The sequence below is a fragment of the Oncorhynchus keta genome, chromosome 29 (genome assembly GCF_023373465.1).
Source record: "Oncorhynchus keta strain PuntledgeMale-10-30-2019 chromosome 29, Oket_V2, whole genome shotgun sequence".
NCBI lineage: Eukaryota > Metazoa > Chordata > Actinopteri > Salmoniformes > Salmonidae > Oncorhynchus > Oncorhynchus keta.
The window spans coordinates 9429513-9443551 of record NC_068449.1 but is presented as its reverse complement, the minus strand read 5'-3'; the positions used below and the strand labels follow the sequence as shown (position 1 = coordinate 9443551).

The 14039-nt window shown below is 41.6% G+C and overlaps 1 protein-coding gene across 1 annotated transcript; it reads right to left on the bottom strand.

Annotated features, from left to right (window-relative positions):
- Positions 1–335: 335 nt before the first annotated feature.
- On the bottom strand, positions 336–1663 carry znf593 (zinc finger protein 593). Its single transcript, XM_035742492.2, has 4 exons — positions 1495–1663; positions 988–1205; positions 813–875; positions 336–645 (listed from the first exon to the last, which is right to left on the bottom strand). The coding sequence occupies exons 2-4, from the start codon at positions 1185–1187 to the stop codon at positions 519–521; spliced, it is 390 nt and encodes a 129-aa protein (XP_035598385.1). The 5' UTR covers positions 1188–1205; positions 1495–1663; the 3' UTR covers positions 336–518.
- Between the last annotated feature and the right edge of the window lie 12376 nt (positions 1664–14039).

The following is a 14039-nucleotide window of genomic DNA, read 5'->3' as shown; positions in this document are numbered from 1 at the left end:
TCAAGTTACAATCTCAAACCATTTATTGAGTTAGTCTATATAGTTTATTCTAAATTCAGAGCTATATTTAATGTTTTACGTGCTGCACAGGAATTGAATACAGACTGTATAAATATTTAGCATTTTTCACTAGATTGTCTCAGGCCTGCTGCCAGAATGACAAATTATTATTTTTGAAATGTATTTTATTTCACCTTTATTTAACCAGATAGGCCAGTTGAGAACAAGTTCTCATTTACAATTGTGACTTGGCCAAGATAAAGCAAAGCAGTGTGACAAAAACAACAGAGTTACACATAAAAACATAGTCAATAACACAAAAGAAAAATTTCAAATAGAATTTCAATTTCCTTTTAGTTTATTGTTTGTCAACAAGTTCACATTTTGCGCCACAGACATTACATATTTACAGGTGCATGTACATATAAATATATATGGGTAATGCATTTATGTAAAGCAATGTCCATAGTTCAAAGTCACCAAGAAGAAAGATGTTCTTAAAGAACGGCAGTCCACATTCAGTCCATCTTCTCTTCCACATCTTGTGTTTTCACCTCTACGGTTTTGTGAGGTATATAAGAACCCATACCTGCAGCTCTATCTGCTTCTGCCTGAGTGTAGGGTTCATCCTTCAACCGCTTAATCCTGAACAGAGTGTTGGAAAGTGAAGAAATGTAGCTGCTCAGTCATCAAAACATCAACATGCCCAGCTACAAAGTTAGGGTGCTGGGGGGAGGGGAGGTGTGTCACAGGAACTGTAGCCACATTTATTCAAACAGTTGTCTGCTTCAAAAGAAAAGTGGGGATCTTACCGTTTCTTGTGCACTTTGGTTTTAAAGTGCTCCTTCAGGGCTTGCACGTCAACAAAATATCGTCTGCAAACAAAACACATGCACATTAAATTACGGCTTTCCAGTTGCCATTTTTTTTCTGTGAACCTCTTGGATAGATACAAGAAAGAGCATGAAAGAGCATAAAAGTGCTTACGCGCAATGTAAACAGTAGTGCTGAGCACTACCAGTGACATCATAGTCCACCTCCTGTTTGAGCAACTTGGCTGCAGCTGAGGGCTTCATGTCTGCATGGATTTGGTCCAAGTGCTTCGTATAATTCTTTGTCTTCCATGTCTTGCCAATACTCTTCTTCCTGGTACTGTTGTGGTTTCCGATCTGTTTGGATTTCCCCATGGTGGTGCCAGGTGATACCTATTGGAATAATATAATGGGTTTTGCAAAATAGTTGCTATTGCATGGATTAATTTGTCCGCATGCTGCTTTATGTTTACAAGCAATTTACAACACCATTGGCATATTTTCTGACTTAATTGTCAAAATTGCCATATGTTAGGTTTTTGACTTGATATAAACATTAACTAGCTAGTTATCTAGTAGTAGCTAAATTAGCTAGCTACGGCAGTTACTGAGACATAAACCATATTCTAATCAAAATCTTAATCTACGCGAGAAATAACTTTTCAAAACTAGTTTAACGTACCTTAGTTAAAAATGATTGCACGACCTTTCTGTTGTCATAACACCGTAATAAACTCGCCCTGTCGATAATATTTTCCACAAAACCGTGCTGTTCGTATTTTAGCTTGGCTAACTAGTTTGCTAGATTCTTTCACACGTGTTTGTTGACGAAATCATATCCGGGTCAACTTGCCTTACCTACACACGCCACTAGAGAGAACACAGTCCAAAATGTTATTAGTAAGCCTGTGTGTAAACGGGCGGTACAGCAGGTCTCCTGCATCGAGGAGCGGGAAATATACTGAACAAAAATATACGATTTTACAAAGTTACAGATCATATAAGGAAATCAGTCAATTGACAAATGCATTAGGCCCTAATCCAGGGCTGCCAACTTTTGATGAAAGCTTGGGGTGAGATTTGCTATGTGAATTTCATTGCCCCCTGGCACAACCCCTAGATTGGAAAATTTTACAGTTACTGAAATTCTACATCTTTAACATGGTTTAAACGTATGACCAGTGTGGAAAATAGAACAATTAAAAGCACAGGTCAAGTGTATATACAATGCTTTTAACATTAAACAAACCATTCAAAATTAGACAACTTTGCAATTTTGGGGTGATGAAATTTAAAGTAAAATTGTAATATTGATGGTTGAGGCAGTGGGTAACCAAATCATAGATTGCAGTCTCCTTGTCCATAGACCGCTTTCAAGGTAAGGACACAAACATTTTGTATTTTTGTAACACCTCTCTCTTTAAAATAGGGCTGGAAGAAAATTCTACTTGCTCTACAGGAGGTTTGGCCTCTTAAGTGCTGGGTTTTTGAAAATGTCATTGTTGTAACAATTCATTTCTCAAAATCGAATGAATATCAATATTCATGTGGTTAATTCCTACTAGTTGAAGATCCTTGCCTTCATTTTACCATACATAAACATATGACGCATTTATGATTTGTGAGTACACCTTCCATCTCTGCCGAACATATGCACAATAAGACAATTATATTTGATTCCTGCAGCATTTAATATCCAATGCTTATTGGTATAACAAATGCATTGCCTCATAATTAATTTTCAAAAGACAGCCATAGATTTCAAATATGTGATTATGCTGGAAAAATCCAAGGGAGTAGTAGAGTGGGGAATCCAGGACAGAGTAGCAGGATGACGTGACGTGGAACTGGAGACAGGGACCAGAGGCGGAACTTCAGTGGAGCGGAAAACCAGTGTCTAATAGTACGTATGTACCGACCGACCGGTGATTACGATCTGGCCGTGTGGCAGGGCTGAATATTTGTAGAGATCGTGATTATGGAACAGGTTGCAGCTGGTGGGGATCTGCTCTGAATCCAGCACACCTGTCTCCGCCCACACAATCACACAGAGAGAGTACTGGGGGAGTGGTGGCAATTCAGGGAGACACAGGATGAGTAGTAGAGGGCAATGCAGGAGCAGATGTGACAGTAAATAAATAATAACAATCTCCTGAAGACAAGATGACATAAATCTGCCCCTACACCCTGACCAAATAATTTTTCTATTGTCCCCCCTCTAGAAAAAAAACATACACTTTTGGTTCACAATCTGTTTGACCAGATTATTTTAATAGTTACTAATAAATGACCCTACCAAAATTCCCTGCTAAAACATACTTTAGTGTAGGTCTGTCTGCTGACTTTTCGTTGTCACAGCCTAAATGCTTATCACCAAACGAGGGGACTGGTGCAAGTGTGTATTATGTCGACTAGTACATGCTGTCAAAAGAATGCATTCTGCAATAGGGAGTAACAGCAACCTAATTTTGTCGACAACGTTGTACATAAAACAGCGCTACTGTGCTATTCTTTTGGAGTTTTTTAAACTCAGCAAGAACGTTCACTCTCTTCATTCACCGCCACTCTAATCTTGAGGGGCGTTTCTTTAAAACATGCATCCAATCCCCTTGATCCCTTATACAGGACAATGATAGAGGTTCAGCTCGTGATGTTAGGGATCATACCCTTTTTTCCAATTTTCGCCTAAAATGACATGCCCAAATTTAACTGCCTGGGGCTCAGGCACCCACTGGGGAGCCAGGCCCAGCCAATCAGAATGAGTTTTCCCCCACAAAAGGGCTTTATTACAGACAGAAATACTCTATTTCATCAGCTGTCCAGGTGGCTGGTCTCAGACAAATTCTGCAGGTGAAGAAGCTGGTGTCACACCCTGATCAGTTCCACCTGTCCTTGTTATTGTCTCCACCCCCTCCAGGTGTTGCTTGTTATCCCTGCTGTATATATCCTTGTGTTACCTGTCTCTCTTTGCCAGTTCGTCTTGTATGTTCCAAGTCAACCAGTGTGGTTTTCACATGTGCATGCCTTTTCTATTCTCTTTTGCTTGTCCTCCCGGGTTTGACCTTTGCCTGTTTTTCTGGACTCTGTACCCACCTGCCTGACCATTCTGCCTGCCCTGACCTCGAGCCTGCCTGCCACACTGTGCCGCCTGGACTCTGAACTGGTTTTGACCTTTTGCCTGTCAACAACCATTCTCCTGCCTACTCCTTTTGGGTTGATTAATAAATATTAAAGACCATCTGCCTCCCGTGTTTGTATCTGGGTCTCGCCTTGCCCTTACAGCTGGATGTTATATATGGAGTAATTCTCCTGTCTTTTCTGGTGCCCTGTGTGAATTTAAGTATGCTCCTTCTAATTCTTTCTCCCTCTCCCCTCCTGGAGGACCTGAGCCCTAGGACCATGACTCAGGACTACCTGGCCTGATGACTCTTGGCTGTCCCCAGTCCACCTGGTTGTGCTGCTGCTCCAGTTTCAACTGTTATGCCTGTGACTGGAACCCCCTTTACACTTGTGTGAATAAGGTAGTTGTGAAATTGTTAGGTTAGATTACTCGTTGGTTATTACTGCATTGTCGGAACTGGAAGCACAAGCATTTCGCTACACTCGCATTAACATCTGATAACCATGTGTATGTGACAAATAAAATTCGATTTTGATTTGACCTGTTCACCGGACGTGCTACCTTGTCCCAGACCTGCCGTTTTCGACTCGCTCTTTCTACCACACCTGCTGTCTCAACTTCTGAATGCTCGGCTATGAAAAGCCAGCTGACATTTATTCCTGAGGTACTGACCAGTTGCACCCTCTACAACCCCTGTGATTATTATTTGACCCTGCTGGTCATCTATGAACGTTTGAACATCTTGAAGAACAATGGCTTTAATGGTTATGTCTCTTATCTCCACCCAGCACAGCCAGAAGAGGACTGGCCACCCCTTAGAGCCTGGTTCCTCTCTGGATTTCTTCCTAGGTTCCATCTTTTCTAGGGAGTTTTAACTAGCCACTATGCTTCTACATCGGCATTGCTTGCTGTTTGGGGTTTTAGGCTGGGTTTCTGTATCACACTTTGTGACATCTGCTGTTGTAAAAAGGGCTTTATAAATGAATTTGATGATCCCGTTTGCAATCCCTTTAGCGTTGATTGCTAGCTTGCTGGCTAGCTACATAGGTTAGCTGGCTAGTTAGCTACAGTAGTTAGCTACTGTCATCAGTTGTTGTTCTGTTATCATATTTAGCCTATTCCACCTTTTGGTGAATGCATACTGGAATTTGAATATAGCTTGGGAAAAGGGAATCTGGACACACTGGACATGGTAGACATATTTAAATGTACGGGAGTGTCTAGACTTGACAGTTCATGCAGATTTAGTATTCTGATCATAGAGTTTGGATAATGGAATTCAGAACGTGTCATGCATCTACATTTAAATGTGTCCACAGTGTGTCCGGATTCCCATTTACTACGCTATATTAAAATGCCAGTATGCATTCTACAAACAGTGGAATAGGCTAAATACACAACAGTAGATAACTAGCCAGCTATAACCAGTGCAGCTCGCCAGCAAGCAACCCTAAAATGATTGCAAATGGGTAAGCATAACTCTAGCCAATCAAAGTAATAGCATTTGCGTTCAGCGAACACGTTCCTGACACCCCTTACAAAAAAGTCCTGCAGGAATCCTGCAGGAACGAACCCTGCATGATTTTGAAATTCTTGCAAGATATGGCAATTTCAAGTTAACTACAGGATATGAGATACAGTATTGTTGTGACAACAGAGAATACTTTTGAAATATAGTGCAATAGACATTTCAACTCAGCAGATGAGAAATGTAATAAATGACCATCAGACCACATGCAATAAATAGTGTATGCTATTTTTATTGGATAGATACCAACACAATTTATAATGGTTGCAGTAGGCTCATACTTCAGTCAATGTAATAATGCATTTATATATCATGCTGCCAGTTTAAGAAACACCTTCATTCACACATACTGTGAATAAATTGTGTAAAATAAAGTTGTGTACAGTTAAGTGGTTCAACCCTTTCCCAGTCTACCTCCCATTTGTTGGGCTGTAAACAGATGTAGTTCCCTTGTACACCTGGGATGTCTTTCAGCTAACCACAGGTGGTACGGATGTCTGTGCATTTGATTAATTGAACCTCATTTGAAATGCCAATCTCTTTAAGAATCCCAGAGGCAGTGCCTCCTCTCCCTAGGTCTTTTATTGTGCATCTTGTCATCACTGGGTCTATAAAAGCGTAGCCCTCTTCACTGCCAACGTCAACAAAATACTTGACCATCCCCACTGACCTATGTTGGGTGACCACGACATGGTTTACTCGTTTCCATAAGGTACTTCCTGTTTTGGAATTAATGCGATTCCCATTAACGATCACTCTATGGTGAAATTGACATGGTTCTTCGTAAGTAACGTCTGACTCTCCAAGGAGAAAAGCCTCCCTCGAGGTTCCATACAACAGGATACTCTAGTAAAAATACATAACTTTTTTCACATTTGTTTGGCCGAGTTTGTAGCCCCTTAACATTTCTTCAACAAACCTTTTGCTAGCTTGGTTTGATTCTGTGTTGAATGTAATAGTGAGTAGTCTCTGGATGTGTTGGTAGATGGTGAACATTTCCACTATTTGTCCTCGTACACCTTGAGTGCCATGGAAAAGTTTACTAAGTCTCCCATTACAACTTTCAAAGATGAATGCACTGAGCCCACAAAGGTCCCCAGTTTCAGACAGATGTATGTGCATGCACAAATATGTGGACATTGTCATGTCAGCTATATTTCCCATACAATTGTTCAAACCTAATAACAAATTCTGGAAAGAACATCCCAATGTCATGAGATGTAACCGTGTCTTTCAGTAGACAATAGGTGCCCTGTAGCAGAAAATGGTGGAAGTTCTGCCTGGGAAAAATCCCATTTAAACAGGTGAAGCTATAGAATAGCAGGGAGTGTCGGAACTCTGTGGCAAGCAGCCTTTTGTTTATGTGCTCTATTTCTCTTCCAATGTACCAGGACTCAGGGTGATATTTGGACCACAGTGTAGTCATTTACCGACACATGCCAAGTAAGGTGCGCTGCATGTAATCAATAGCAAAACCTGCCATCATGTTGAAAACCGTAGGGAACATTAAAGGAGAAGGGCCCTGACTCTACCACAAAGGCAACCTCTGCGGTGTTTAGTGTCTGTGTGTGGTTCTGGCTCATGCGATCACCAAGGCAACCCCTCTGCAGGTGTTTAGTGTGTGTGTGGCTCTGGCTCACTCAAGCGGATACACTCAAGTGAACCCATGACCCTTTTCTACCACTTCTCCTTTGTGATAGCACATGTTACCCAGGAGCTTCTCAAAGGGTGGCTACTTTGAAGAATCTGAAATATAAAATATATTTTGATATGTTTCACTTTTTTGGGTTACTACATGATTCCATGTGTGTTATGTCAGTTTTGATGTCTTCACTATTATTCTACAATGTAGAAAATAGTAAAAAGAAAAGAAAAACCCTTGAATGAGTAGGTGTGTCCAAACTTTTGACTGGTTTCTGTATATTCTGCAGGATTCCTGCATGATTTTTAGTGCATTATTCCTGTAGGACTTTGTAAGGGACGTATCTTCTCCAACGTTATAATGAAAGTTTATCTTCAAGGTTTTATGATAGACTACAACTATTGGTGTATTGCCTGCACCTACTGTACATGTAGTGAACGAAAAATTAAAATATGCATTGCAGGAAATCAAATCAAAGTCTGTCAAGTGCATCGAATACAACAGGTGTAGTAGACCGTACAGTGAAATGCTTACTTACAGGCCTTAACCAACAGTGCAATTTTTAAGGAAAACAAATAGGTATTAGGTGAACAATAGATAAAGCTATTAAAAAAAATGTTTAAGTAAAAAGACAGTGGAAAATAACAGTAGCAAGGCTATATACAGACATCGGTTTTGTCAGTCTAATTGAGGTAGTATGTACATGTAGGTATGGTTAAAGTGACTATGCATATATGATAAACAGAGAGTAGCAGTAGCGTAAAAGAGGGGTTGGCGGGTGGTGGGGGGTGATAATCCTTCAGTGATAATCCAAAAAACATCCATACACAGGAAAATAAACTCTCACTCAACATCAACAAAATGAAGGAGCTGATCGTGGACTTTAGGAGACAGCAGAGGGAGCATGGTCCTATCCACATTGACGGGACCGCAGTGGAGAAGGTGAAAAGTTTCAAGTCCTCGGTGTACACATCACTGACAATCTGAAATGGTCCACCCACACATACAGTGCAGTGAGAAGGTGCAACAGCACCTCTTCAACCTCAGGAGGCTGAAGAAATTTGGCTTGGCCCCTAAGACCCTCACAAACTTTTACAGATGCACAATTTAAAGCGTCATGTCAGGCTGTTTCACCGCCTGGTATGGCAACTGCACCGCCCGCAACTGCAGGGCTCTCCAGAGCGTGGTGCTGTCTGCCCAACGCATCATTGGGGGCACACTGCCTTCCATCCAGGACATCTTCAGCACCCGATGTCACAGGAAGGCCAAAAACCACCCGAGCCAATACCTGTTCATCCAGAAGGTGAGGTCAGTACAGGTGCATCAAAACTGAAACCGAGAAACAGCTTCCATCTCAAGGCCAACAGACTTAAATTGCCATCACTAGCCGGCTACCACCCGGTTACTCAAACCTGCACCTTAGAGGCTGCTGCCCTATGTACATAAACATAGAATCACTGGTCACTTTATTGAAGTGACTAGTGTTCCATTATTAATGTTTACATACTGCTTTACTAATTTCATATGTAAATACTGTATTTTAGTCAATGCCATTCCAACATTGCTCATCCTAATATTTATATATTTTTTAATTCCATTTACAGATTTGATCAGGTATTAAGGTAAGACCCAGATGCAGACAACATCAAATGAACAGTGGTTTAATAATTCATCAGGGGCAATAGACAGGTCAAGGCAGGCAGGGATCAGTAACTAGAGGTGGAGCAACGGTACTGGACGGCAGGCAGGGTCAGGGTAGGTAGAGGTCAATAATCCAGAGGTGGGGCAAACATACAGGAGGGTGAGAAAAGAGAGAGACTGGGGAAAGCAGGAGCTGAGACACAAAAATGCTGGTTGACTTGACAAACAAGATCAACTGGCAACAGACAAACAGAACACAGGTATAAATACACAGGGGAGGATTGGGAAGATGGGCGACACCTGGAGGGGGGTGGAGACAATAGGGGGAAGGAGTCGATATTAAAGAAAAGTATTAGCCTTATTACACCCTTTTAACACGGCATACATTTGAGTATTCCATTGACAATTTGGTGTAACTTGGTGTTAGTCCATTTACATTAACAGAAATTACATTGTGAGCAAAATTAGTCATCATATCAAGTCAGTAAATTATTTTTAAAGGGTTTGTGATTTCAGCATCATTTAAGAAAAACCTCAACCAAACATTTCTCAGGTGTTGCATCATTCGTGTTACACCTACTGTTGGCACAATGTTATTATAATGGTAAACATTAGTCATTAAGATGCTATATTAGTTGATGTAAAATGGAAGATTTACCCAAAAACATTTTAAGAAAGAAAAAAAAAAGAAGACAAATATCCCAAAATGCCATGCTCAGATGCCACCGCAATTCAAGAACAACCAATTTCTACCAACTGGAAAATTCCCATTGAGGACAAATATTTTCACAGACAGACGACTGCTTTGTATCAAAAACTACAAGCAGTGTTGGATTTCTCTTACTGTTACAGTATACCCCCCCACCCCCAGTAGATTTCCTTTTATTTTAAAAATGACCCTTCACTGCACTTCAGCTCTGAAGTGGTTGAGGCATAGAGCTACTGAACAGATCGGTTGATGTTGTGAATATCGGGCCTATAGCTGAGCCATTCCATCCCATTGAGAAATAAGGACAATAAACAGCAATGTGCATACGTATAATAAGGACGAGTCTAGAGTTCACAATGCCAATGATGAGAAGTCACGATTCCAAGGACCCCTAACGGGAATATCTCCATTCCAAACAGAGAGACAAACTTAACAGGACATAATTTCCATCAATTTGCTGAAATTCCCATCTCTCTCATCATGCCAGACCTCCAGTCCAGTCAATATAAAACAAACGTGAATATAAAGAAAATATTTGAGATAAATGGGGATGAGATTGCTTCTGTAAATTGCCTTGTGTGCTGACAGCGCGGCTACATGTGAATGAGATGGGCGCCTGCTGTTAGCAACACAGGATGTAGTGAAGGTCTTGGTACCCGTGACAACCTGTACTACCTCAGGGACAGAAAATAACCATATGGAAGGACACTAGATTTTTTAAGTCTCATCACAGATAACTTTAGCATGTTTGCTAATCAGCAACTTTGCAACTACTTACTACTTTTTAGCTACTTTGTGACTAAACTCAGCAAAAAAATAGAAACGTCCCTTTTTCAGGACCCTGTCTTTCAAAGATAATTTGTAAAAATCTAAATAACTTCACAGATCTTCATTGTAAAGGGTTTAAACACCGTTTACCATGCGTGTTCAATGAACCACAACCAATTAATGAACATGCACCTGTGGAACGGTTGTTTAGACACCAACACCTTGCAGACAGTAGGCAATTAAGGTCACAGTTATGAAACATTAAGAAACTAAAGAGGCCTTTCTACTGACTCTGAAAAACACCAAATGAAAAATGCCCAGGGTCCCTGCTCATCTGCGTGAATGTGCCTTAGGCATGCTGCAATGAGGCATGAGGACTGTAGATGTGGCCACAGCAATAAATTGCAATGTCCGTACTGTGAGACGCCTAAGACAGCGCTACAGGGAGGCAGGACGGACAGATGATCATCCTCGCAGTGGCAGACCACATGTAACAACACCTGCACAGGATCGGTACATCCGAACATCACATCTGCTGGACAGGTACAGGATGGCAACAACTGCTTGAGTTACACCAGGAACACACAATCTTTCCATCAGTGCTCAGACGGTCCGCAATAGGCTGAGGGAGGCTGGACTGAGGGCTTGTAGGCTTGTTGTAAGGCAGGTCCTCACCAAACATCACTGGAAACAACGTTGCCTTTTGGACAAAACCCACCGTAGCTGGACCAGACAGGACTGGCAAAAAGTGCTCTTCACTGACGAGTTGCGGTTTTGTCTCACCATGGGTGATGGTCAGATTGTGTTTATCGTTGAAGGAATGAGCGTTACAACGAGGCCTATACTCTGGAGCGGGATCGATTTGGAGGTGGAGGGTCCGTCATGGTCTGGGGCGGTGCGTCAAACTATCATCGGACTGAACTTGTTGTGATTGCAGTCAATCTCAACTCTGTGCTTTACAGGGAAGACATCCTCCTCCCTCATGTGGTACCCTTTCTGCAGGCTCCTCCTGACATGACCCTCCAGCATGACAATGCCACCAGCCATACTGCTCATTCTGTGCATGATTTCCTGCAAGACAGGAATGTCAGTGTTCTGCCATGGCCAGCGAAGAGCCAGGATCGCAATCCCATTGAGCACGTCTGGGACCTGTTGGATCGGATAGTGAGGGCTAGGGCCATTCCGTCCAGAAATGTCTGTGAACTTGCAGGTGCCTTGGTGGAAGAGTGGGGTAACATCTCACAGAAAGAACTGACAAATCAGGTGCAGTCCATGAGGAGGAGATTCACTGCAGTACTTAATGCAGCTGGTGGCCACACCAGATACTGACTGTTACTTTTGATTTTGACCCCCCCTTTGTTCAAGGACACATTATTCAATTTATGTTAGTCACATGTCTGTGGAGCTTGTTCAGTTTGTCTCAGTTGTTGAATCTTGTTATGTTCATACAAATATTTACACATGTTAAGTTTGCTGAAAATAAATGCAGTTGACAGTGAGAGGACATTTTTGTTGTTGTTGAGTTTACTTAACATGTTAGCTAACCCTTCTCCGAACCCTTTTAAAACAAGTGTTTGTACTTGTCATTATGTGTATTCTAGATGCTAGCATGCACACCTGCTCTTTCCATGACAGACTATCCAGGGGAAAGATATGATCCCTTATTGATGTCACTTGTTAAATCCCCTTCAGTAAGTGTAGATTAAGTTGAGGGGACAGGTTAAAGAAGGATTTTTAATCCTTGAGACATGGATTGTGTACGTGTGCCATTCAGAGGGTGACTGGGCAAGACAAAAGATTTAAGTGCCTTTGAACGGTGTATGGTAGTAGGTGTACCGGTTTGTGCCAAGAATTGCGGCGCTGCTGGGTTTTTATGCTCAACAGTTTCCTGTCTGTGTCAATAATGGTCCACCACCCAAAGGACATCCGGCCAACTTGACACAACCGGTGCATCTCTCTAACTTTAAGCATCAGCTGTCAGAGCAGCTTACCGATCACTGAACCTGTACACAGCCAAACTGTAAATAGCACACCCAACTACCTCATCTCCATATTATTACTTACCCTCTTGCACCCCAGTATCTCTACTTGCACATCATCATCTGCACATTTATCACTCCAGTGTTAATGCTAAATTGTAATTATTTTATCTCTATGGTCTATTGACTGCCTACCTCCCTACTCTTCTACATTTGCACACACTGTACATAGATTTTTCAATTGTGTTATTGACTGTACGTTTGTTTATGTGTAACTCTGTTGTTTTTGTCGCACTGCTTTGCTTTATCTTGGCCAGGTCGCAGTTGTAAATGAGAACTTGTTCTCAACTGGCCTACCTGGTTAAATAAGGTGGGGGAGAAAACAAAACGTGGGAAGCATTGGAGTCAACATGGGCCAGCGTCCCTATGGAACGCTCTCAACACCTTGCAGACAGTGGCGTAAAGTATAGAAGTAAAATTACTTTAAAGTAATTACATTTACATTTACATTTAAGTCATTTAGCAGACGCTCTTATCCAGAGCGACTTACAAATTGGTGCATTCACCTTATGACATCCAGTGGAACAGCCACTTTACAATAGTGCATCTAAATCTTTTAAGGGGGGTGAGAAGGATTACTTTATCCTATCCTAGGTATTCCTTAAAGAGGTGGGGTTTCAGGTGTCTCCGGAAGGTGGTGATTGACTCCGCTGTCCTGGCGTCGTGAGGGAGTTTGTTCCACCATTGGGGGGCCAGAGCAGCGAACAGTTTTGACTGGGCTGAGCGGGAACTGTACTTCCTCAGTGGTAGGGAGGCGAGCAGGCCAGAGGTGGATGAACGCAGTGCCCTTGTTTGGGTGTAGGGCCTGATCAGAGCCTGGAGGTACTGAGGTGCCGTTCCCCTCACAGCTCCGTAGGCAAGCACCATGGTCTTGTAGGGGATGAACGCTTCAACTGGAAGCCAGTGGAGAGAGCGGAGGAGCGGGGATACTTTTATTTATTTAACTAGGCAAGTCAGTTATGAATATATTCTTATTTACAGTTATGCTTAAGTCATGTTTATGGTTATATGTACTTCGCCATTTATATTTTTGACAACTTTTACTTCACTACAGTCCTAAAGAAAATAATGTACTTTGTACTCCATACATTTTCCCTGACACCCAAAAGTACTCATTCTATTTTGAATTGTTAACAGGGCACGAAAATGGTAAAATTCACATACTTATCAAGAGAACATCCCTGGTCCTGCCTCTGATTTGGTGGACTCACTAAACACAGACACATCATTTGTAAATTATATCTGACTGTTGGAGTGTGCCCTTAGCTATCCATAAGTAATGAAAAAAAGCAAGAAAACAGTGCCGTCTGGTTTGCTTAACTCAATATTACGAAGGTGTTCTTAATGATTTGGGAACTTGATGTATGTCATTATGTGTATTCTAGATACTATCAGATATATCTCCACAGTACACTGGGCCTGTATATTGTATGTAAGCTGCTACTCATAGTTATTTCCTTATCTTTCCATAGAAACACTTTTACACTCATACTTTCTTTTTGAGCAGTCAGTACAAGGAGATTGGTGTGGTGAACCACATTATCTGAATAAACCTGTTTGAAGATTTCTTTGACTTGTTCTTGCCGGGCAGACCTGTGGTGACTGAACCTTATCCAATGGCACCTAGAGCTCTATACTGGTTCTACATGGTCCTCCCAGAACAGACCCTTAGTATTTTTCAATTCCGTTCTCAGAACATGAAGAACATTTCCCATAAAAAAACACAAGAACTTTAGTAAGAATATTATTTTAAAAACATACATTCTTCAGCATCAGCAA

Bases quoted from the DNA above. Each gene is read 5' to 3' on its own strand.
- znf593 (XM_035742492.2), bottom strand. From the start codon at position 1,187: ATGGGGAAATCCAAACAGATCGGAAACCACAACAGTACCAGGAAGAAG. The intron at 876-987 runs GTAAGCACTTTT...TTTTGTTTGCAG, and splicing joins CACTACTGTTTACATTGCGC to ACGATATTTTGTTGACGTGC. The intron at 646-812 runs GTAAGATCCCCA...CACTCTGTTCAG, and splicing joins ACCAAAGTGCACAAGAAACG to GATTAAGCGGTTGAAGGATG.